Source organism: Rhipicephalus microplus, chromosome 4 (assembly GCF_043290135.1).
Source record: "Rhipicephalus microplus isolate Deutch F79 chromosome 4, USDA_Rmic, whole genome shotgun sequence".
Classification (NCBI taxonomy): Eukaryota; Metazoa; Arthropoda; class Arachnida; order Ixodida; family Ixodidae; genus Rhipicephalus; species Rhipicephalus microplus.
The window spans coordinates 3,408,688-3,435,140 of NC_134703.1; the positions used below are offsets into that span (position 1 = coordinate 3,408,688).

A 26,453-nucleotide genomic window follows, 5' to 3' on the forward strand; every position below is an offset into this window, starting at 1 on the left:
TTTGTAAACTCTTGTTGACTCTGTGACGCGCCACGATTGTATGCTTCGCGCGTAAACGGAAGGCAGGAAATCTTCACGTTATTCGAAGCGCGCGCGCGTACGAGATAGAGAGAAGCGGGTATTTTCTTGCACGTTAAACCCACCGAGAACTTGGGAAGTGAGCGGCATGCCACAGAGGTGGTGTTGCACAATGCGCGTTTATGACCAGTTTGACGACAGTTAAAATCAATAGAGGAGTTGTGAACACCGTGTTCCCAGCTTGTAACCTCGTACGCCTTGCCGTGTCGATGTACCGACAGAGGGGACATTGGAGCGAAGACTAACAGGCACTGAAACAAAGCGCACCGAATGAAAGCCGCTCAAAGCATACACGTGGAGACGCGTGGACCGTCTTGCATATATGGAAGAGGGACGTAGGTTCCGCTTCCTTTGTGTGCACGAAGATCGGATATCTTCCTTCCGGAAGTCATTGCACTGTTCGGGATCCTCCTATAGTCCCAGAAGTATACGGCTGCTTGTCATTCGTTTTTCATACGCCCGGAAGCGGAACTTGAGTTCGAAGCCTCGACGCAGCTGAAGAGGGTGGCTTTGACACGTTGCTTACTTTTGTCTAACCTTTCGCGTACACTGTAGAATAGAAATTTACGATGAGTGTTCAAGCTGCACTTTTTTGTGGCACTGGATGGTTTACTGGATGGTATAGGTGGAAAAACAATATGAACAGCGTAATACAGATAAATTTTTATGTTATAGTTGAAACTTCGCAATACAGAGCGAGTTACTTATAGCATAAATGTCAGCGTCTTTTTATTGTTGCTGTTCTTGCTGTTTATAAGACACAGGCTTAGACTAGCAAATTGACCACACCTTCGAATGTGAACGAAGTGAAAGAATATTTAGTCAGTTATTTTATAGAAACATTCTACCTTCCGATTCACTTTGACATTACCAGCGTAAGATTTGTCGTGGTTATCGATAAAAGTTATAGTTAGGAAAACATCTTTTTTTTTCGTTACCTTGTGGTCGTTTATAAAAAGCATAAGTCCGTGAGAACGTTTTTTTATTATTATTTGTTTCTCGTAGTTCATTATGCACCGGAGAAGAGCATGGAGTTCAGAAACAGATTTGTACACTCCGCGAAAAAAGTAACCGACAACACTTAAAGCAATTTTGGACTTCCTTAAAAAATATATAGTTATAACAGCTAACGGAAGTTTTGATCGCAAAATTCGTTCCCGTTCCCCAAGTGAATACGCTAATATTCGCAAGGCGGTGTTCAACCGAGTACTTCTTCCGTCTTCCTGGAGTTAACCTCCTCAATGATTGAGTTCTTTTCTCCCTCCGGGACCAATTGTCTTGTAGCTTAAAGGCTTTGCTTACGAGGAAACCTGTTAAGATTACCTTGCAGCTCCGTGCCCACCTACATCCGCTCCTTCACATCCTCCCACCATCGTTGCCTTCCTGTGGCAGAAGGCCTTTTCAGATGAGTACAAACATTAATTACGCCAGTAATTATAGAAACTAAAACAATTACCTTTTTAACCATTGGTAATAGCTGGTCGAGTCACACGGGCGAATTCAAGCCGTTTCTATGAATAGCCCATTCCCACTTCGAAATATTGGAAAAGCAGCCGCTGGTAATCACTGCGGAACGATGCGATCTGGCCAATTTAGCTGGCGAAATCGAAACCGACGCACCAAACAGTGCATCTACAATTCACTTCGCCAACGCCCTCAATGACGACACTGTTTCCCTAGCATTTGGGGAGAAGAATAATCGAATGTCCATAAGCAGCCTCGAAGTGTCTAAACTGACGGTTTACAGTGTCGTCCTTGAGGGCGTTGTCGCAGTGGATAGTAGATGAGTTCTCTTGGGTGCATCGGTTTGGGTTTCTCCAGCTAAATTAGACTCATTGCATCGCTCCGCGTTAATTGCCAGTGGCCGTTTTTTGCAAATTTCAAAATGGCTATGGACTATTTGTAGGAAGGGATTGAATTCACCCCATTGACTCATTCGGCTATCACTCCTGGCTAAAAAGCTAATTAGGGTAATTTTTATAAATACTACCGAAATTAATGTTTGTGCGCATCTGAAGATGCCTTCTGCCACAGGAAAGGCAACGCCGCAAGTAGCACGCAGATACGTCCTTTCTGTAATTAAAAAAAAATCACAGCATATCCACGTAGTGAATGATGATGAGTGGGACGAAGAGTCCGTCAGCCCATCCATGATTCCGTCCGTCCGCTCTTTCTTGCTTCCGTCCGTCCGCGCAACCGTGCATTCGTCCATCCATGCGTCCGTCCATACGTCCGTGAGTCCATCCGTGAGTCCGTCCATCCGTCTGTCCATGCGTTCGTGCGTCCACCCGTCTGTGCGTTCGCGCGTCGGTCCATCTGTCTACCCGTCTTTTAGTCTGTCTGCTCGTCCGTCCGTCCACGCGTCCACCTAGTGAACACTTCAAGTACCGCCATCTCCCATCTCGCATCTCCTGTGGCGCATAACCGCTCTAGAGTGGGTATGTGCCACCGGAGGCTACGTATGACAACAACGGAGGATGGACAGATCCACACCCTAAAGAGCTCCACCTCTAAAAAAATATTGGAGACCTTTCTTGAAATGCCCTGTATATTGTCCGCACTACGACGATGGCGACAGTGCAGCAGTGTCTGGAATGCATTCCTCGTGTAGTGTCGGGACAGGCCCCCTTTTCGGCTTTCACTGTCTTCCGTGGTAGTATATAGAAACAGGGTAAAAGTTAACTAATTGTCGAGTCAGTTTCCAGAGCCGTACACGCGCGCACTCGAGCGGGCAGAAGACCACGTCGCGTGACCACAGTGGCTGCGTCCTCGACTTTACTTCTACTGAGACCGGTGACCAGAAGAATCGTTACCAGCTAACGAGCAGCCACGTGGACTTGTGGGAACTGTGACGAACCTCCGTATGCGCCAGTTCTGCTGAGACGGGACCACGACTTCGCATACGTATATGTGCAGTGAACAGCCCAGTGTCGGTGAGTAGTGATGCGATTACCGAGCTGTACACGTCTCTCTGTCCGCTAGATGCGATTTGTAGAAAAAAAAGTTTTTTAAATGGAAAACTACTTCTGGTTTTGTCATGGTATACGGTGTTCACCACTAATAACTTCATGAGATGAGGCTGGTATTGTTAAGGAATGTTTACAAGCTTACTTGCGTACATTTTCCTTTGACGTGTTCGCGCAACAGCATTTTTTTTGTGACTGTATGTAGTTCACAAGTCGAAAACCATTTTCAGAAATTCAAGTGGGAGGGCCGAAATCGTGAGGTTTTTTTCATATCTGCGCGACACACTCGTGTAAAGTGATCGTATTCCAACTTTCCTCTAATTAACTGCGTATTTGGTTCTAGCGTGTGATAACAGATCAAACTGCTAACAGTAAAATCAAGGACATTAAGTACAATCCCGCTCTAAACCACTGCTTTTGTGGTCACGAGATGTCATTGCATAGTATATGAAAATATTCTAATACGGAATCATACACAATTAGGACTAGCTTACTGAAGCAACTTTCAATACGGTTATCTTGTCGCGGTGCCAAATTCATGACTTAGTGAATTTTTTTTTAAAAAAAGGAAGAATTGAACGACAGATCTCTGGAAACATCAGGTGCTATATTTAACATCAAGAACCCCTCGTAATCACAAAAACAGAAGCCTCTGTGCTTCGACATTCTTGAGGATACACCACTAGTGGGCCGACGTCACCGAGTACTACAGCTGTCTCATAATATTTTCTTTCTACTCGAGCGCAATGTATGCGGGGTCATTCTTCTGCACGGAACAAACTAGCGTGCAACAGAACAGTCACTAGTGCATTTCGCTCTGTCTTATGGCAGTTTAAACAATGGAAATCGGCGCGCGCAAGCAGTCGAAGACAATCTGTGAACATAATAATAATTGTTGGGGTTTAACGTCCCAAAACCGAGTATGTGAACAGAGCGGCACATATGTAGAAGTAGACACAATGCTGAAGGTCTAACTCACGTCGGCCTGACAACTGCTTCCCCCATTTCTCTCTGTACATAAACCAGATGCTTCAAATCTAACGTTCACGTTGAAGCTTGTTTAGTGTAGCAAGCAACAAGGCAACCAAGCTGCAAACGTTTGCACGAAACTCGAACTGAAATGCCGCATGGTCGCGAAAGAAAGCAATGATGAGACAATCGAAGGTCTGCTCGGACTCGCTTGGTTTTTATTTACCGACAGAGAACGCGTCAGCTCGGGCAGAACGAATCACTTAGTACCACCACCCTTTATCAAAATTGGTCGAGATCCACCCCGCGGCCACATGAGTTTACGAAGCAACGGCGGCGAGACAAAAATTTGTCAGTGCCTTCGTTGCATGGACAACAGAAGTGACCACCCACAAATGCCAATAGCACAAAACCCGGAAGCATCTACGCAGGCTGGCCTCACTTATATGATGGGCCATCGGCGATTGAACAGTTCAAATGGCCGAAATGATTGTTGTCCGTGTGTATGCGCTGCCTCTATTTGTTCATCTTTGGTTCTTTACAGCCACAAAGGCGATGTTTGCATTGAGTTTACGATGTGCTGTCAGCTCCCATCACCCTGCCACGATTACAATTGGTGGGTCACTGGATCAGGGCAGGGCGTGGTTCGAGAGTCAAGTGCTGTGCTGTGGGAAGTGGGCGCGTTTGTTTCTTTTCAGCAGTGCACACGGCTGAAGACGTAGACATGGTAGTTTGTTCAGTCTTAGGTCACAGAGTGCCACTTATTATTACTGAATGAAACAATAAATAAAACTATAACCAACTCCCATACCTACATTGAAGAACTGAAAGCTTGACCTTAGGCTTTCTTATTGCAGTGGTCAGTCCAGTCGCATAACGTATAGTGCCATTGGATACTACTTTTAATCAGTGTGAGCACTTGATTACCTGCCGGTTTCGTTTTTTTTCTATTTCTGTACTAGTATTGTCTAACCCCTTTGGATATCAGCCCAGCCAAAACAATCTCCGGCTGACGTCACCAACTATCTTTGTTTCCGTTCTCTTTTTCTTGAGCTGCATAGAAATCATTTGCGAGCTTCCTTGTGGAAACAGAAGTTTGAAACTCGCCAGAATATGGTCGTGACAGGAAACAAAACTAATGCTGAAGTGCGGCGCAAATAAAACTTTGCAATACGAATAATTAGGTTTTATCAGGACATTCAATCAGCGACAGCCCCGACAAAGGCAACTGAAATCACTTTTCTCATTTGCTGAAATCACATATCTGTACAAAACCGTGAAACGAGTGGAGCGGCTGTGCCACATGACTGTCTGGTTATAATGGAGAGACTCACAGGTTGCAACGCGGGAGTGAAGCAACCATAGATTGCGGCACTTTGCCTCGCTCCCTTTGGGTAATTTATGTCGGCTGTCTCATGGCTTTGCTGATACAATCGACAACTATAGAATGCTTCGATGAATTTTTTCTTTTCTCACGCGCCAGAATTCCTTCCGTGCCAGTGGATGGCCTTGGACTGGAAAGCCAGCTTCCCCGCAGACGAGCCGTAATACAATACGGGAGCCGCTGAAAATGAAGTGAAAAAGCCCACGGGATCTCGCGTAGTAGGAAGCTCAGCCTGCACAACGGAGTAGGAAAAACTCTACGAAACAGTACCTGCTTATGTTGAAAAACAATCCGACTCACTGCATCTGGAGCAGCAGTTACTTCATTTCGAAAGTGAAGGGCCAGAACGTGGTTGTGTATGGTGAAAGAGTCGATTTTTGCGCTGTTTGTGGACTGCCTTGACCTACGCAAAGAGCATCGTCCTCGCGTGCCGCTGTTGCTCTCGGAATTCAAAAGCTACATCATCTGTCGCGGAACATTTCCCGTGCCTCTTGCTTAACGAGCGGTGCGTTTGATTGGACGATTGGCGGTAGTGCGGAGTGTTCGTAAATAATGACGACGTCATTTTTTATTTTGGCGCGAGTTTCTAAAGATGGTGACAGCTCAGTAGGGCCAAGCCATTCTCTGAGGGTAGGAATCGCAGAGACAACTTGACGATAAATTTTGATGTGAAGTGTCCTGGGGAATGTGTGTACGTGGTCTACAGTAGGCTTCCTGACAGTCACGTCGACTTATTTTACTCTGGCGGAACGCTATATAGATACCTTGAGGTAGTTGCTACTTTTGCCATGATTAACAACAATTTGAAATGGTTTATCGCATAAACTTTGCACTGTCAGCATTTAACCTATGGCTATCTCAAAAAATAGCATTTCTTATAAAGCAAAGTGAAACTAATGAGTGATTAGACTACACTGAGAAGTCGCAAAACCCGGTGTTTATATTGTTTTGTAGGAACAGTGGGAACCAGATAGGCCATAGAGATCAGATACTGTGTTTTTCAGAAACAGAAAACGTGGTTAAGGGACGGAGAGTCCAGTTAGGGTACTAAACATGTAGTTTCTCGCTGTCTGTTTGTGTGTACCAAACGTCTGGCTACCTTCCGCTGGAAAATAATTGGGGGAGCGGGGGAACTACGACCCAAGACCGCGATATGGCTATGAGAGACGCTGTAATGGAGGGTCACGGAAATTTGGAGCCTTTCAGGTTCTTTAACATGCACCTAAATAGTACCTAAAAGTACGCGGGCCTCTAGCATAAGACATCCATGTAAATCCGGCCTCGGCGTCCGGGATTCGATCCCGCGACCTTCGGGTCAGCACACGAGCAGCATGAGCACTAGACTCCCGCGGCGGGTATAGAAGTGACAAGTCGAGTGTGCACACTGTTTTGTTTGAGGCACTTGAACCAGATAGGCCATAGAGATCACAGGTACTGTGTTCTTTGCAGAAATACCGTTACCACACATCGCGAACGCGCGGCCGACAAACGGAGAGACCCTCTAGTTTACTTTGAACCTTCTCAACGCTTGTTTGTGTCGACCAAATAGTTCAGGAGGACATGTGTACCTTTTGCTAGATGTTATTGGCACTCTGAATGCTGAATGCTGAAGAAGCGACATACTGCCATGCACCCAGGGGCCGCAGAGCTTTGCGGTGGCCGGAACGCTTCTGTTCAAAAGTTTTGGTTATCTTTTTGTCTCCGCGAGGACGAGGGATAGCAGGGAATGCAAGCACTCTACCAGCCACAACGAGTTTCTCCGACGCTCTTAGCGTGAACCTCTCCTACGCGTGTTTACTTGCACAAGAGGCGGCGAGTCGATTTATTCGCTGTCCTTGACCAGACCGAGCGGCCGGCCGACGAGTTGCCTGCCCTCCATTTGTGCGCGTTTGCTCTCCTTTGCCCCGGGCTTCGCGCCGCTCACGCTTGCATTGCGTGTCTGCGGCAGCCGGGGCAAGGCCACTGCGTGCTCCATTCTCGATAACCCAAATGGAAATACAACTTTGTTACAACATTCACCAGAGTCCGCATGTATACATTCGACCAGCGCGTGTAGTCTGTACAAAGCACGTGAGTATAGTTAGGGAGCTTGAACTCTTGCGCAGACAACGCTGGGATGGTTGCCCTGTGGCTCCCTTGCATGGCATTACGCGAATTACTCTTTTACACGCATCACGCGAAAAGGAGACGCCCCACCACTTGATTAGCATAATGCGTGCATTGAGCATGCGGTGACGTAAGTGGCGTTTTGTAGTGCACGCGCTTGCGACATGCACGTTTCCGACACAACGCGCAACATTGCGTGCTGGTCCATATCTCACGTGTGCAGGTCGCATAGAGTTAAACCGCGAGACCAGGGCTGGCAGGCGTTTCGGTTTCCTCTCTGGAAAACATGAGTGCTAAATAATTTATAAGTTTGCGGTTTTATTCTGGTGGCACGTTTCTAATAATAATCGTAATAGTATTATCTGAGGTTTTACGTCCCAGAGCCGCGATATGATCATGAGGGACGTGTAGTGGAGGGCTGCGGAATTTTTTTACAATCTGGTGTATTTTAACGTGCACTGACGTCACACACTACACGGGCATCTACCATTCAAGCTCCATCGAAATGCGACCGCCGCTACCGTGATTGACCTCCAGGTCAGCGGCCAAGCACAATAACCGCTACACCACCAACGGCGGACGCTAGCACGTTTCTGTAATGTTGATGGTTCAGTGCTTCTAAAGAAATCAATTGAGTAAATGCGCAATATGTGCCTATAGGGCGATGCATTTGGCCTATTTGTGCTCGGTAGTTCTCTTTGCTCTCTAAAGTAATTTATTTATTTATTTATTAGAATACCCTCAGGGCCCGTAGGGCATTACAGAGGGGGTGGGTACAACATTTTATAACACACAAGAAAAAAAGACAAAAAAAGAAACAAGTGTCAGATGCGCAAATCACGAAGGCAACATAAATCAACTAAAAATGTACAAGTAAGAATTCAAGCACATACAAGACAAAGATAGATAATGGAAACTGCGTATAGTTACAAACATTGCTGAGAAATTGCAGTCTTGAATAACAAAGGGTCTGTTATTGTTACAACGGAAGAGGGAAGGTGGTTCCAATCGGCGGCTGTTTTCGGAATTAGTATGCCTCTGTAAATTTTATGCTAGCAGGATATTTACCAACGTTTATCAACAATTTAAAAATGGGCAATTGTACTTGAGTTGTCTTATTTTTTATACAATGGTATAGGTTGAATGCATCTTCGAATATATCTCAACTATTACGCAATGGAAGCTAGTGCAAGAGGTACTGATATTACAGATGGATACATTTAGCCACATTACTTACCATATCTTAATGTGATTGAAAACATAACACTTACTAAAGTATTTTCACCAGAGGGTATTAAATATTTTCTCATGTAGGCATCTGCTTTCAGCGGGAATCCTTTTTCGAGATGTTCGTTGTGTTTTATTTATAATATTGAATGATTAGAGGTGAAGGAGATTGAAAGGACGTGGAGGAGCCAAATGGAGACTAACAAGCTCTTTACCAGCCGTGCTAACGCCAAATTAAAGAGCAGGAGGAAAGATTAAGCACAAGGACAGGGAGGTTAGCCAGTTCATAGACCAGCTGGCTACCCTGAACGCCAAATTAAGTTTATAACAACGCTAACGAGGTAGTCAACTATATTAGTATAGCACGAAAAGTGTGTAGAGGCAACGGCAAATACGTTTTCAGCTGCTTATGACCAGGGGATTAGTAAAATTATTGTTTTCCCATTTTTACACGGTACGTCATAGGTCAACTTTCAACATCAATGCTGGCCCTGCACCTTAAGCTTGCCGTAAGTGCCATAAACAACGTGGCTATCCTCTAACAGCTATGAAAAAGCTAGATCGGTGCGTAACATATATGACCTACCACTGGCACTTAGAATGCCGCACAAGCTTCACGCGTTCGTTCACTCAGAGAAGAACGGTTGACGCCGGCAGGAACTCTAAGCAGCAGAAACATTTTGTGGGAGCTACTGCACTTCGTAACGCAGCGCTCACGTGAAGGGAAAGTAAAGGATAAAAAAAAACTGCGAAAAGTGTGAAAAAAGGTGAGTGGGTGTGCGCTACAGAGGATGCGCTGCATCAAAACAGCACACACGTAAGTAGAAGGTGGCTATCTGACTCCCAAATCAGACCCTGTTACATCAGTACCCCACTTTCTTTCCTACCGGCATTTCAATTTGCGCTCGACGCGGAGTCTTCCGCTAGGGGGCCGCATCGCGCTTCCTTGCCGCGCACTACCTCTCTTCCTTCCTTCCTGAAGCAAAGAAAAAAAATATAGAAACACGCATCGACGTTAGAGGCACGGACGTAACTCTCACCTTTTCTCTCGAGCGCAGAGTGGAGACCGAAGGGCGCAATGCGGACATGGGTGGTGTGCCTGCTGTTGGGGCTTGTGTGCCTTATCGCAATCTCCATCGCCACCCTTGTGCTACAGCTCCCGCCCGAACTCCTGGCTAGCCCCGGACCCGAAAAGGACTCGGGCCAAGACGGCCCGCCTTTGGTACCACAGAAACGAAAGGGAGAACTCACCATCATCGGACCTGTCAATGACGTGTCCGACACTTCCGACGACGGGGACAGGTACATTGCAGCGGGGAGGCCACAGTCGCTACTTGCACCGCAGGACCCGCTACCGGACGCCTACTTGGTTCCATCGACGGGCAATTCCCCAGACACGCCCAGTCGAGGGAGTGGCAACAATGACTTGGAGACAAACGTAGACGTGCTTAGCGCAACAGATATTAGCATCGCGGTCGAAGCAGAAACAACAACGCCCGCTACAGTTACATCACCGCCACTGTTGCTCGAGACCACGGAAGACGGCCGGCCACTCGTCAATACTACCACTGGCATGGTGGCGGGCTTCAAAACAGAGGTTCTAGGCCGCAAGCTTGATGTTTTTCTTGGTATACCCTTCGCTACGCCGCCGCTAGGAGAGCTCAGGTTCAAAAAACCGCTGCCGGTGAAACCATGGGAGAACGTTCTGGACGCAAAGGAGATGGGCCCTCCATGCTACCACATATCGTTCGCTTCCAGCTGGAATTGGGCGGCAAGCAAAAAGCCCGAAAGCGAAGACTGCTTGCACTTGAACGTGTGGACTCCGAATAGACACAATGCGACGAAGGCCTCTTCACAACTGAGACCCATGCTCGTCTTCATTTACGGTGGAGGATTCAACATTGGTGCCACCGACTGGGAATTCTACGATGGCGGTGTGCTTGCAGCTTATGGTGACGTTGTCGTGGCTTCAATGAACTACCGACTTGGAGCATTGGGCTTCCTCAACGCGGATATCGAGGACATCCCAGGTAACATGGGACTGTATGACCAGAACCTGGCTTTACGCTGGCTACACGAGAATGCAAGATCCTTCGGTGCCAACCCCGATCATTTGGTGCTAATGGGTGAAAGCGCCGGCGCCGTGTCAGCGGGCCTGCACCTTATTTCCCCCATGAGCCGCAATATGGTGAAGCGCGTCATCCTGCAGAGCGGCAGCCCGCTGTGGGACACGCCCGACAACACGGCCGATGGAGTCAAGAAGGCGACGGAGTTCGCCGAGATCTTCAAGTGCTCGAACGCCACGCACAACTTCCAGGATGAGGCCACTGCCGCCGACGTAGTTCGTTGCCTGCGCAGTATCGAAGCTGACGCGCTCTTTCGCACGGCCGAAAAAGCTCTGGGCAAGCGTGTGCTCACGTACCACCCACGGCACGGTGACGACTTCATGCCAATGAACGCGCACGAGGCTCTCAAGAAGGGACTCTTCAAGGACTCGGACGTGCTTCTAGGCGTGAACAAGGACGAAGGCAGCATCTTCGTGGCAAACACACTTCCTTACATCTTTCTCAACGGCCTCGCGCCGAACATCACCAAAGACGAGGCGGCGTTCTATCTCATCTTCTTTTTCCAGTACATCATACGGACAGGTACTCGAGACATCAGAGACCACTACTTCAAGAACATCAAGGACCGGGACTACCCGAGCGTTCGGAACGCGTTCATTGAGGCCATCGGCGATTATCTTCAAATTTGTCCGACCATCTATTACGGCGAGGTTTATTCGGAGTTTAACAACAGCGTCTACTTTTATCACTTCTTGCACCGGCCCAGCAACAGCTATTGGCCGGAGTGGCTGGGTACGGCTCATTTCGATGAGGTGGAGTTTGTGTTTGGTGTTCCGCTCAGGTTCCCCAAGCAGTTTACAGAAGAGGAGGTGCAGTTCTCGCGTCACATTATGGATATCTGGATGACCTTCACCAAAACGGGGTGAGTACGAAGATTCAATATTTGTATACTGATACTGAAAAGACATGCAACATATTTCACGGCTAATTGCGTCTTACTCTTTAGCATCATCATGGCATGTTAACAATAACTAGCAGGTACGGTGTACTACGACAACACGTTTGTAAATCATACGCCCTACCCTACTGGCTTATTTTGAGAGAGCTCAAAAGCATTACAGAAGTATTTATAATCCTTGCACACAACGTAACAAAACAAAACAACCTCCGAGCTACAAAAAAAAACCCAACAAACTTACAAATAGCAAGGCTAGGTGGTATGGCCATGTTCATAAATTTTAAGTAGATTGAAGGTAGTGCTGGGTACATTATTTACCCGTCTGAAGTTTGTCTTCTGGAATCTCAGTGAGCCACATCCTGAATTTTTTGAAGAAGCACTAAACAGCTTTCACTGCCTTCCATGCGTCACATCCCAAACAATATCGCGCTCTTTGAACATGTCGCTTATAGGCAGCATCTCTGAGTAAATTTAGCACAGAAAAGACACTTGGTGTGACGCTCACAAGCGCTTGAACTCAAAAGCCTCGGATATCGAAAACGTAGGTGTTTCCCACCCATCCAGAGAAAGTGAATCTAAGCTTGATACACGGCTGTGAAATAATTAACTATGAATACTGAGAAAAATAAGTAATCAAATGCGAAGGTTGTGCTTTATCAGTAAATTTAAAGCAAGAACTCAACACGCTGTAATTGCATAACTAATTATAACTTTATTTTTATTTTTACCAAGACTTCATACGGGAGCGGATGTGGGACCTCTTGGCAGGAACTTCGATAGCGTGATGATTTTTTTTTGTGCATTAGTGCTCGAGAGAATATATTACAAGACTACTTTAGGTTCGACAGTGGGTGCGCATATTCTCGTGCGAAATAAACTTGCACAACTTCAGGACAATACATTAGTCGATGAAAGAGTGTTGTCCATTCTATATGTGACTTTTTGTGGCCGTTTTATTTCATGCCGAATTCTCGTTACCTACATACACAGTGGCTCAATACTACTAGCTTCCGGGCGATTTAGCGTGGTCTGCTATTCATTATTTGCAACAGCTCGAGAAAGAAGTCCCACAGATTGCACAACGCAGCACTTACGTGTGCAATGTTTTCTGTTCTCCTCCTTCCGCATTTAAAAAGGTCACGTAGCCTCTTGCGTGTTTGCCTGTGAGATAACTTGAAGGCCAAAGCCATGTCCTTCCTTTTGTTTACTCTGTAGATTGCAGTAGAACCCGTAATTATAGATGGTTCAGAAAGTCATTTTGCTAATGCGTCATAAAAGATATTACACTTTCGCTTACTGATTCTCATACAGCATTAACTAACCAATTCGCCTCACCGGCTGATTTGATGCACGTACATTCATATATGTTTTCGTATTACAATTTGCGTTTGTTTCCGCTTTGTTTTCTTTATTTCCTCGGGTATCACGTAAGATTGCTTTATCCGGTTTTTCTCACGGGTTCTGGTATGAGTTCGAGTGCTTTTCAGCTGAGCCATTGCACGTTGTATTCGATATGAAAAACAGTAACCAGTCGACAGGCTCCAACTTTTTTTTTACACCCTCCAAACAAGCTCACGCATCTTTCGTACGCCTGACCAACCTCCTTCCACTCGCAGTGACGTAAACTCAGTGATCGGTAATGTTCACTTCATTACTGTTTGTAGAGACCTGGCTTAGACCAATCAACAATCTGCGTGCTGCGTCACGTCGCTGATCGCCGGGTTGACGTCCCTGCACGTGGAAGGAGGTTGGTCACGCGCTGGAAAAATGCGCGAGCTTTTCTTGTGCGTTTCGGAGCCTGTTGACTGGTCGCTTTATTGCATTACACTACAGATTATTTCAAATTCAACCCTTAAACTCGTCCTATTTCATCTTTCTTTTATTTCTCGTAAATAGATTATTCTTAACCTGTTATTGAGGAAGAATTTCATGAAGACTATCCGGTTCTTGGCCAATCCTCCAGCGTGAGTGTGCGTCACATTGTCAAGGATCTTGATTTGACTTGGCTTGGCCTTTTACCTCCTAAAATGCCGCAGTACTAGTGCCATGGCGGTCGGTCTGAATGGTCCGTTCCAGGTTCGCTTTTATAGTCAAGCACCACATGGAAATTGGATAAGGAAACGACAATGATAGGCACCCGGCAATGCAGTTTACGAGATCTGATGGTAGCGCCAGAACACACAGCCTATAGGCGCAGCAAAACCGGGTCTTCCAATGCGTAGCCTTACGAGCAGACGCAGCAAAACGAAACATGCACGCGCATATCATTTTCTTTTTTAGTAGTGAGCAAGGCGGTCACGGCTGATTATGTAAGCACCCAGGAAGCGTTCTTTGAAAACCTGCCAAAAAGAGCACTGACACTTCAGCGTGTCATGGTGTTCAGCGAGTGTTCCATTTTCTTAGTATCCCTAGCGGTCAATAGCAACAATGCTGAGGCGGCCCAAAGAGCTTCGTCGTGCCCTCTGGTCCACTGTCGGGTGCCTATAGCAACAAAATTAAAAAAAAAAGAAATTGAGTAGAAGCCATGTTTTACAGCAACCTAAGCACGCGTGCAACCCACCCATCAGCGTTGCTTTAGGCAACGTCACTTAGCTATATATAAACAAAAAAAAACGGCTTGGGTGGCGATGTTAGCGGCGCTCCGCTGGCGGTGCACCGAAACAACTATTATGCAGGAAATAACTTTCTACCCAATCGCCGTGTGCCACGTGCTTTCGCGTGCAGCGCTTGCACTGAGCTTACCCAGATGGTTACGGTTGATTGTGCCGTTCGCCACTCACTCCACTGTCTGCGTTTCAGTTCCTGATGTTAGATACAGATCATGATAGAGGGTGTTTTACGAACCGAAACCTCGACACGATTATGAGATACGCTGTATGGAGGCCTAAGGAAATTTTGACCACCTGGTGTTCTTTAACGTTCCCTGACAATGCACGGTAGACGGACCTCTTTGGCTCTGTCAAAATGTGACCACCGTATATAGAGAGAAAGACACAGATTTATTCTGGTGGAAAAGCTGAGAGGTCGGTCTGATTCGGCGTTTTCACTCGCTACTCATTGCTGGGGAAGTGGTAATAGCAGTAATACCAATTGAGGTATTGCGCCCCGATACCGCGAGATGACTATAAGACGGCGCAGTGGATTGCTCTAGAATGGGGACACCTGGGATTCTTTAACGAGCACCTAAATCTAGGCATAAAGGCCCCTAGCATTCTTAGTCGAAATGCAGTGGCCGCCGGGAATAGATCTGGAAATAAAACTCGAAGTTTCAAATCGAAATTCAGCGGGTAATAAATCCCCAAACGTTCGACTAAGTAATCAAGTACCATGACCAGTGAAGTACTGCGGTGGGTGAGAGGAAGGGGTTTGAAAAAACAGAAAGAGATAAGGTGTTGGTTATGGGAATGAAGGTGGCGGTGAAACAAAACCTTGGAAGTGCAAACAGCTTTTAGAAGCATCTTACCCAGTTCGCTCTCGTGAATACGTTTTTCCAAAGCTTCGAAAATGCCGAGCTGATTAACGAGAATGAGGCGAACGTCCCAACATTGTTTTTTTTTCGGTAGTTATTGATTGAATTATTTTGTCAAGAGAGTTGTCAACGATAGTGTCGCTACAGCATATATCGTGGGCGAATGCGTGAAATGTTATCTGCGATCTCAGGAGTACACAATCCTCCGTTTTATGGCTGTGTGCACAGCCGATGAAGTGTTGATTGTGCCCACTGAATGTCACACTAGAGTAATCTTTGTAGTGCGCTTTTGCTGCTCCGTTTCACGTTTGGTGGTGCTTGCATTTAAGTGCATGTCTGTGTAGATTATGAAGGAGGCGTTGACGACGTCTTCATAAAGACGAATATTCTGTGCTTATTATTATTTTATTTTCTGGTGCAGGATTGTACACAAAGCGCCATTAGTGTCAGGCCGGGAAAATGGAAGGGTCACTGGGGCGGCATTCAGACGGGCCATTTTTGCTCTCGCGTTCATGATAGCACATGCATGAAGTGTAATTCCATGTAATGACGTGAAACTATGATGATTGCGGGGGGCATGGCGTTCTACAAAGCTCGGTATTAAGAGCTTGCATGGGAATTATTATACGTATACTGAAAGTTGGCCGAGTTCATACCATTCGTTCTAATATTGCTGCGCGCGCACAGAAAACAAGGACAGATGGCAAAAAAAGCATGAGCGCCCAATGGAATTTCGACTGAAGGTAGAAAAACTGGGGGGCCCTCAAGCTTCACCTTTAGCCCCCGTGTTCAGAAACGCTCCTCGACTCGAATCCCATCCTTTACTTGACTGAGTTGAGCACTGCGCCGCTGCTGGACTGAAATTGACGCTGCACTTCTCAAGAATCGCTGCAGAATATTGCCGATATGCAGTGACTTGGTCTGCCAAGAGACGGCGCTCCCATCGACTTGTCCAAGTCGAGGAGAGCTCGTGAGTGAAGGAGTGTTTGTGAATACGGGGGTAAGTGTTGAAAGCGACAGCGATATCCTCAAGTACACACAGACAGACACACAGATACACCCACACACGCGCACATAATCACATGCACACACATACACACACGCACACACCGACACACACACACACACACACACACACACACACACACACACACACACACACACACACACACACACACACACACACACACACACACACGTTTTATAACGCACTTGTTTGCTAACAACGTTATTGAGATGCCTGAAAAACTCTTGCTGATCGGGGGGCATAGGTATGATGCGTGGCAACATTAAAATCTCTCCTCTCCACCTCCACGCTCTCATACGAATATTCTTGTGCCTTCGTTGCTTCATACATTTATAATCTTTACGAAAGAGAAAGCTTCGATTCTTCGTCAAAGACGAGAAATGTCCGTGGGTGTCCGCAGGAGTAATGCAGAAAATCATCACGTGGTGACGTCACCGTATGACGTCGCATTTTGTCATAGCTCGTGACGTCATCGTGACACCAATGTGACGAAGATGACATCGCCTCTTGATCAAAGGTGGACCGATGTTGGAGGTATCGGAAAACCAAGTGAGGCGCAGAAATATCCCTATTGGTTGGCGGAGTGGGGAAAGGGGAGGGGAGAACGACATAGTCGACTGAGAAGGCGACTTTCGCCTTGCAGTCGTCTTAGGCAAATACATAAACCTACATCGCGTGATTACTTATCTCACCTTTCGAAGCACTACGCGCTAAAGAATTCATAAAGTTGCTGGTGTATCCCGTGAAAACGTGCAAAAAGCGACGCAACAGAAACGCTTCAAGCCACCCGCGTGTCTAAGGTGAGCTGCTGAAGCGCGCGCACGCGTGGAGGAAGAAGACGGGCAGTTTTATTTTCCTCTTCCGCGATTCCTCAGAGACTCTTACGTCGCGGCAGATTTACATTTCAACACGCTGCACGTGAGCGGGGAATCCGGTGGGCATTGCGAACGTCTCGTCTAAGAAAACTGCAGAAGACAAACAGGAAATACGTCAATGACAAATAAAGATGGCACGAAAAAGAAGAAGAAGAGGCACACGAGTTCGTAGAGAGAAGGACGTCGCAGTGCGTTCTTTGAGGCACTGCTGAAGAGAAAGTGAGAAAACCAGGAGGCCGTGAAGAACGCGCGTCACAGTTGGCTGCGTTGACAGATAGCGCTGGGTCTCTTCTTGCTGCGCTTCTTTTTTTATCGGTGCCACACCGCTATGCTTTTTTTTTCGCTTCCGTCACGAAACTGAAGCTTCTCATTTCAAAACGACGAATATGTCTTGCTATGCCGTCTCAGACTTACAATACTGATGCTCTTCAGGCTCAGCAGTTGGTGGTTGTAGTATATGTACAGTCGACCGCAAAAGATTACGGACCACGCGAGTGCGTCACGAAAAACCTCTTCGCGACATTTCTGTTACGTCAGCGGCGGTCGACAGCAACGCAGCACCCGAGAAGCGTCCCTTTCCTAATATATAACACGTCTCCTTTCTAACCGGGTACAAATCATTTTCACCTTTCACTTTTTAACGCGACGCACTTTTTGGAACCTGCATCTACGTGCTTCTGCCTCGAGAGCAGTCTGTGAGCATCATCGTCACCAGTGATAATATTTATCACAAAGTGATACTCAGCCAACAAAACACCGTTTCAGCCACGCCGTGACAGCTTTAATCCTGCTCTGAAAATATAAATGGGACAGTCATACTGCAGACAACCACTTCGCGTGAAGACTGCGAATTAACAATGCGCTACATTGAAGTAGAAAATTGAAAGGACAGTGAATAACAAAAAAAGACCCGTTTCCGGCCTGGGCCTGTGGTCGTCGGTATATCACGCATCGCTAGGTGGCGTAAGCAGGCAGTTTGGCATAAAGTTCCTTAGTTTGGCACCCGCTCGCGTGCTCCGCAAACTTTTGTGGTTGACTGTACAGTTCTAGCTAACATAGCCCACAGTTTATTGTGACGTCACCCTATCACCTCCCAATGAAGTGTCAATACAATCGAGTTTGAAGACATGCTTTCTCATTACTGTAGTTTCAGGCAGATACATAAGCAGCCACGTGAATTTGGTCGTTGTGGTGTCTGCTGTTGTTTTGTAGGATGCCTTCCAACAACCTTAGAAACTTGTTCAGTTGATTTGCCAGTGCGGGAAGTCCCGCACGTTAAACCAAACGACATCGGATCGTGGCATGTGCGCAAAAAGCGGAAGCTTCCATCTGCATCGTCCCACGTACACCGACGACCGCTTGCTGGCGCTATAATTACATATGCGCAATCCGTATGCCACGCGAGAACGGAGAGGGGTCGGACGGGGACGACTTGGTGCCTCGGCCGACATCTTGTCGCCCGGACAATAGACAGATCGCGAGAGATATTTCCTCGACACGACGTCAGCTCACGGTGTACACTCATTTCTTCCGGCTCGTCGATCCCTCAGCGAGCGTCGTCGCGTTTTGGGGTCATGCGAAGCAAGGAGCGACCCGGACGGCTGCACTGCGGAGACCCCAATCAGAGTCGCGTGTAAAAGACTGGTCTAAACGGGAACGGTTTGTACAGGTAGGTCCCTGTACCCACGGAGAAGCAGCAACGACAAATGAACGAAGTGGCGGAAGAAACTGACACTCGAAACAGACTGAAAGAGGGACAAAAAAATACATACTTTTCTAGTATACTGACTTACGGTAATGCCACCATTTTTGGCATGCCTTTAAATATGTATAGTGTTCTTGATGCTGCCGAGTCAGTGGTGCAGAAAGAAACATCAGTTGTGTGCACACATTCTGAAACATTGAAACCGCCAAATGCATACTCACATCCACACACGCTTTCATAGCGTGCTCTTACAAAAAAAAAACGCTTCTTAAGGAGGCGCGCGCTTTGATTTGGTCCACAGAAAGCTGATTGATTGATATGTGGGGTTTAACGTCCCAAAACCACTATATGATTATGAGAGACGCCGTAGTGGAGGGCTCCGGAAATTTAGACCACCTGGGGTTCTTTAACGTGCACCCAAATCTGAGCACACGGGCCTACAACATTTCCGCCTCCATCGGAAATGCAGCCGCCGCAGCCGGGATTCGAGCCCGCGCCCTGCGGGTCAGCAGCCGAGTACCTTAGCCACTAGACCACCGCGGCGGGGCGGTCCGCAGAAAGCTGAGTGAATAAGTGATCTAATTATTTGTACCTCAAAAGTGTCACATAAATTTAAAACATGCCTGATTTCACTTTTTTTGCAGATTTGAATAATGTGGTTCGAGTGGCTTAGTAAAACAAGTTACAGCGTAGGTGTCATGAAGTCTCACAGTGTCGGGGTCAAACCATGTAGTGCGGTCACGTCTGTCGTCGGAAGGAAGATTATTCAAGCAGCTTCACATTTACTTTCCAATTTCGCTAGATGTGAAATCGTTGCTCGCAGCTTGTATACAGGTAAAAAGCTGCCGTATGGAGTTCACATTCTCATTGTGCATACTTCTAAACAAGAAATGAAGAGAAACGATATATGGAAAGTGTATTCTAAACTGGCGATTGAAAAAAAATAGTTCTGCCGAATCTACAACACGGTTCAAGTGTTCATGTTCATTAGGCGAGCATGTAAGCAAGTAAGCAAACGACAACATAAGCTGAGAGAAACAAGAGGTTTAAACAGAGCAGAGCCCCTTAGAGAGAGAGAAAAAAATGGGGGGGGGGGGAGCTACTTTACACGCTTCCCTCGCGAGCTTGACAACAACTCGCGTTGTTGTAACTGCACAGACACATGTGTCCGTCATTCAGTCAATCGGAGTCAGCCATAATTGCGTCACCATGACGAGCGCGTGGGATAACTTCGCCTCGCTGACACTCTTTGCCGCTTCCCCGAACGCAAGGACCACAAGGGTCATAAGTCACCACCTTCTTCCTAACAAGTCTGTGCATCCGCGCCCCTCAAACTTGTTGCCGAGGGCGGAGGCAAAAAGAAGACAAACGAGCCGCTCGTGGAAACAAGGGATAGTAAACAAGACGCGTGGAGTGAAGAGAGGTCAGCTCTCGCCGCAGAAGGCACACCTGTCGACTGCGGTCAATGAAGGCAAGACGTGGCCCCGGTTAAGCAGCAAGAAAGTTTCGAACAGGTTGCGCACCGGTACGCGCTTGTTGGCTGCTGCTGCTGCTATGCCGCCGACCGGGAAGTGGGAACGGAACTAAGGGGTCGTCTGCATGCCCCGAGTCAGCGCGATTACTTCCGGCTCGGCTTAGTTCGCCTTCAACGCGATATTCGTTGAGGTCACGGTGTTTTTTCCGTGCCACTGAACGTATAGGAGAGCGCGAGGCTTTCTTTGTATTACGTGGTCCGTTCTTTACGAATATAGAGAGCGTGCACGCTACGCAGGCTTCGCACCACAGAGAGTGATCATGAGAAAAAAATTGAAGAAAGGGGTTGGTGGGGCAAAAAAGAAAGGGACTGTCATAAATGATATACGGCGGTGCGGTTGTTAAAGTCTACGCCTGCTAAAGTCTACGTGCGGGCTTTTTATGTTACAGGTGCTATATTAATAAAGAATGTCGACTTATGAAACAAATCTTTCTTTACGAGCACTAACCAAACGTGGTTAGTGCTCTAACCAGCTAACAGTTGCCATTATGTAACTGAGAACAACCCCTTTATCCCCTATTCGGCTAGAGCGCGTTAAGTATGCGTTAACATTGAACGGCGAGAGCAAACTATTTTTAGAAAGTACTTGCCCACCGCTATCAGAGATATGTATTCGTTTTGTTTAAAAACGTGTGCCGACTCAAATTCATATTTTCTGAATCATGCTCAGTGGGTATATATTTGTTAGAATTCTGGCTTGGGCAAGTTCGATCATGCTTGAACGCGAAAAAAGCAGTGCGAAATTCAGACAGACACAAGATGAAGGCCTGACACGAGAGCTTATGTCATGCCTTCTTCATCTTGTGTCTGTCTCAATTTTGCGCTGTTTTCTCCTCTTTCAAGGGTGTATATTTGACGCGGTGACCCATTCTATGGTTGAACATTTTCTTGCTTCACTGTGAGAGTGAATATTATAATATACATCACAGAGCCAAAATAAATATGCTCTTTCTTTTAAAAATTACACACAATGTACGCCACATTTACACGACTGACAGAGTATTGAACTAGACAGCATCTAGTTTCATGGGGTAATAATTGAAGTGCTGCTGTGTCGTTGTCGAAAGCATCGTCTTGCGTGGTACAGCGTCTATCGTCAACTCTCGGTGAAAAACAAGGAAAGTTCTTCGACAGCTTACCGTGGAAATAATTTTTTTTCGTTTTTCGACAAAGCTTCAGTAGTGGCGTACATCTTGAAATGCTTATCAGTCATCATTTATGCTAGTAAATAATAGTAACACATAGTGGTTAACTTCATTATTCATAGTGCGGCATAGAACTCGCCGGTCCGTGATCATAGCCCCCAAGACACTTGGCGGCGGTAATTCTGACGATAACTCCAGTTTAAACGTTTTTGTCCTTACATGTTGCCAAAAAATGCCAAATAGTTGTTCTCAGTTTTGTTCATAATAAATTCCAGGCTTCTGCTAGTGAATATGCACTCCTGGTTGGGGCACAGTTTGTATTCGTTTCCGAACGAATTCCAAGCGCTGACTTCTCCACAGAAAGCTGCTTATTGCGGAGAAGACAGCTTTGGTGAACACGGTACCGATCAGTTAAAGCGGTTGTGAAGCAAACAATGAACTCCAAATTTTTCATTTAATTACCAAGTTCAAGAGGAGAGTGATTGGAAAATACCACGTCACCACATCTAATTCACTACAAGTACATTCTACCGCAAATGGATACTATACATCTTTTGCATGCGAAAATTCTTGGTAATAGGTAAATGGTGTTGGGAAGAAACCGTTATGCTAAAGATCAACAATGACTGCAACTGAACAGTAATTGACACTTGCGTCTAAGCCAACATAGCACACGAGTGAGCCTGGATTCGGATTATGAATGTTGTTGCAGATTTCGTTTCGTTCACACAAGCAATTTAAATGCGAGATAAATTATTCCGCACATTGTAGAATTACGCCATGTTGTCACATTCCACCACTAATCAATCATGATTGACCCAGAGGGCTGCTATGGCCTCTCTGATTGGCTTAAAACGCCACCATCACGAAATACGACAATACGGCGGAGTTTCGAAGGATCCAGGTTAGCACCGAAGAAATCTGCGAGGATCAGTCATCGTATTAGCTTATAGCACATAGGCTGTCATCCTACCAATCTCGAGGGTGCTGGTTCGATTCCTGGCCAGGGCGACCGCATTTCGATGGCAAACGAAATGCAAAAAACTCTCGTGTACTTAGATTTATGAGCATGTTAAATATACCCGAGAGGTCAAAATTATTATCTTCACGGAGTCGTGACGTGGACGAATGAAGCAGACTGCAGGTCTAATAATAAACTGTTTATTCGGGAGAACCTGTGCCCGGTAAATGAAAAGTCTTGAACTGATATTAGCGAACGGAGCGTCGGCAGTCGGATCAACTGACAAGCGGCGAAGCACGTTGGCATTCATACACTTGCCATGGAATGTTCTAGCGTTATCGCCAGCGGCGACGTAAGTTCTAGAATGATCTGAAATGTTGAGAAAGTGGGCGTAATATTAACAAAACGATCTATAACAGCCTCGCAGCTTTTTGAACATCGTAGGCGCAGTTTGCGCTAAACGTAGCGTTACGTGGGGATAACAAAACTTGAGGAAAAGAACGTGGTAATATGCAGTCCACCGCGCATCATAATCATATCGCTGTTTTGGCAAGTAACACCCTAAAAATTAATATTGATTAGATATGCGAGCAATTAGAGTAGCGAATACGAGCTGGAAAGCCCTAGCATATCGGGATGTAGTAGCTTGCGGGCAAACGCCGTCGTTTGCCACCGCCACCGTAACCAAATCTGGGCCAAGCGGTCAGGCCATCCCCACGCGTCTCTCTCTGGCGCTCGCCACCGGAAGGAGTCGAGGAAATGTCCGGCAACTACCGCCGCGTGATGCACTTTGCAAGTGGGGAGGGAAAGAAGAAACAGAAGCTTTGCTTTTCCTTGACGCGGCGCAAGGTTACTCTATCGGGTGCCGGCGGGGTGGCCTTGTTTCCTCGGCGGTTATATAACCGCTCTCCGGACGTGTTTTTGCCGCTCGGACGAAGAAGAAAAAGAATCGAGGTCGGCTTTCCAAGAGCTGAGGTGAAGCACTCGGTACGGGGCTTAAACATTGCTGCACTTTCGTGGTCATGCACTGTATAAATCTGAAAGATTAAATTTAGATAGATAGATAGATAGATAGATAGATAGATAGATAGATAGATAGATAGATAGATAGATAGATAGATAGATAGATAGATAGATAGATAGATAGATAGATAGATAGATAGATAGATAGATAGATAGATAGATAGATAGATAGATAGATAGATAGATAGATAGATAGATAGATAGATAGATAGATAGATAGATAGACAGACAGACAGACAGACAGACAGACAGACAGACAGACAGACAGACAGACAGACAGACAGACAGACAGACAGACAGACAGACAGACAGACAGACAGACAGACAGACAGACAGACAGACAGACAGACAGACAGATAGATAGATAGATAGATAGATAGATAGATAGATAGATAGATAGATAGATAGATAGATAGATAGATAGATAGATAGATAGATAGATAGATAGATAGATAGATAGATAGATAGATAGATAGATAGCAGCGTTTGTCGTAAGCAATGAAAATGCATAATAGGATATTGACATCGCACTATATCTGTTTCGTTAAATACATATGCAACAACGATGCCAGAAAAATATATGGGTACCGCACTCAGAATATTAGTTTTTTTTTCTCTCTTTGGTTTTAACACAAAAGTGTGTCATGCCGGGATCCACCACGGCTCCGCTGACATAGAAGTGTGGCAGCTTGGGCTATTGTGACAGCTTGGGATATTTCCGTCCCGGATATGACATAGCGAAACATATACCGACAAATTTCAAAGAATAAATTGAGAAGGAAAAGTTCCGTTCTGGGGCGTGAGCCAGTGACCTCACGTTCCGCAGCGTGCGATGCTACCCACTAAGCCACGAACAAACGTTGTCAAATTTGTTTACTGCAAGCCACTTATATACACCATACACCATTTGGTGATCCTCCGAGATCCGTAACTTCAGGGAGTTTCTGTCGTCCGTGGTGAGATGGCGCGACGTTCTCGCGTTGTGCGCGCTCTCAAGGTCGTAACCGCACACGTTTGGTTGAGAGCCCCCTCAACGGAAGGTGGTTTCTCCTGTGCACGTGCTTATCAGACCCGTGATTCGGGAGAACACAAAGGTCACTTCTTCTTGCTGCTGCCGCCGCGTTAACGAAAGGAGCACACTGCTCACACACGAAGAAGTAAGAATTGTGGCAGTTGTTCGCACTTGCCCTGTGTATACTTTTGCGTTCGTTTCGTGCGTCTTTGTTTCTGTTTGAGCAGCGCGCTTTAAGCGTCAAGCTGTGATAGTTGTTTGTCCGTGATCGTCCTGTGTATGCTGATTTCGTGCATGCTTTCTGCTTGAGGTGCGCGCTGCAAGTTTCGAGCTGATTGGCGTTCTTCGCGTCACTTCACAATTTGTTGCTGCAGCATTCATTCTAGTGACGAGACGATGCACAATAAACGCTGAACTACCTCTGTGAAGCCGCGTTTAACTTTCGTGTTATAACTATTCCGAGATAGAGGGATCAGCCACGTTTTTAATTGATTGCTCACGACCCATTGGTTTCGATTACAGAGGCGTAGCAACACTCCACTCCTGCCGCTTGAGAAACACTCGTATGAAAAGTATTGAAGAACAGAATTCACCGCATTAAGCCAAGGCTTGTTTTTTGCACAAGAATATTGCACACACACTTATGCATATAAGACATATAAAGAAAGGAGAAAATAAAATATTTCGCATAACCTAACAGCGTTATACGTGCTCAAGCGACGTGTTTATATAATTTAAGATTGCATGCATGTGGTGGTGTTAAGGAAAGCGAAAGTACATGTACTAATAGTAATAAATGTGTTCCATGCAAACTTACCGATGTCCCCCCCCCCTTTTTTTTTTTTTGTTGTGCACGAAAGACAGAGTTGTGCGTAAATGTCTATCCCTTCCTTAGACGCATATAAAGTAGTGTACACGTAAAGACGTCTTTTGTCTAAATATATGTTTATGAACACCAGATTTATGTAGAGGTTGAATTATTATTTTCTTCGTATATATGCTGTAGACTTGAGTAAATAAGGAGTTGGGCGGGTGGGCGTTGGTTAACGATTATTGAGTTGTGCGTGAAATACATAGCACACAAGAAAAAGGACGGCAAAGGACGACACGCTTTTTCTTGTTTACTGTGTATTTCGCGCCCCCTTTAGTTATCACGCTAAAGACGTCCCACTTTTTGTAATTTACACCATAGCCCTTATTCTCATTGTAAGCTATCCTGATACGCCTTCTCTAATTTCCCAGTGAGTGGGAATTTGGTAAGAGGTATCAGGATAGGATAATGTGATTCCAGTCAACCTGGAGTCTTTCTGGCCAACCTCCCTGCCTTGTTCCTTTCCGTTTGCTTCCTGCCTTCCTCCTAAAATATTAGCCCCGAGAAGTTGGAGTGGCGCCGCCTGGCGGATGACGTCGCTGCACGGACTCTTCGATGCGAGCCGCGGCGCGCCTGCTTAATGATGCGCTCGCTCCGTGCACTGTTTCAAAGTTTGCGTTTGCTTTTTGCTTGTCTCAAGCTGCAGACCAATGAAGAAAACAGATTCAGTAAGGTTTCATGTAAAACAACAAAGCGTTTACTTTTGCTTCTGCGCAATCAAGCGCTGGGTCATAGAGCAATGTGAGATGAGTGAAAAGGTCTGTGTCACGCTGCTAATTGCGATGATGAATTCCATTTGGGGCGACGACAGCAGCATTCCGACTGGTGGGAAAATCAAGAACCGCTTCTGTTTGAATACAACAAACTCATTGACGCATAACCATGTGATTTTGAGAAGGAATTAAGACACGATATTTAAATTATAAGGTTGAGATTACCATGGCTGATTCGTTTCGGGCATATCAGGGCTTCTCCTCTCCTAGAATAATTTGTACCAGAGGAATACACGTATTTACGGACAGCGCTTTCACAAGTGTATCAAACCCCGCGCTCGCGCGCAGCATTGAGAGTCGCAAC

General features: G+C 46.2%; 1 protein-coding gene across 2 annotated transcripts in view; it reads left to right on the forward strand.

The window, feature by feature from the left end:
- The window catches only part of LOC119172599 (acetylcholinesterase-1), a 57,216-nt gene that overhangs the window by 20,544 nt on the left and 10,219 nt on the right, over positions 1–26,453 (forward strand). For both annotated transcript variants that reach the window (XM_075892104.1, XM_037423755.2), the window contains one exon: positions 9,789–11,718. In XM_075892104.1, coding sequence (XP_075748219.1) covers positions 9,789–11,718 — 1,930 coding nt within the window. The remainder of the gene's footprint in view (positions 1–9,788; positions 11,719–26,453) is intronic.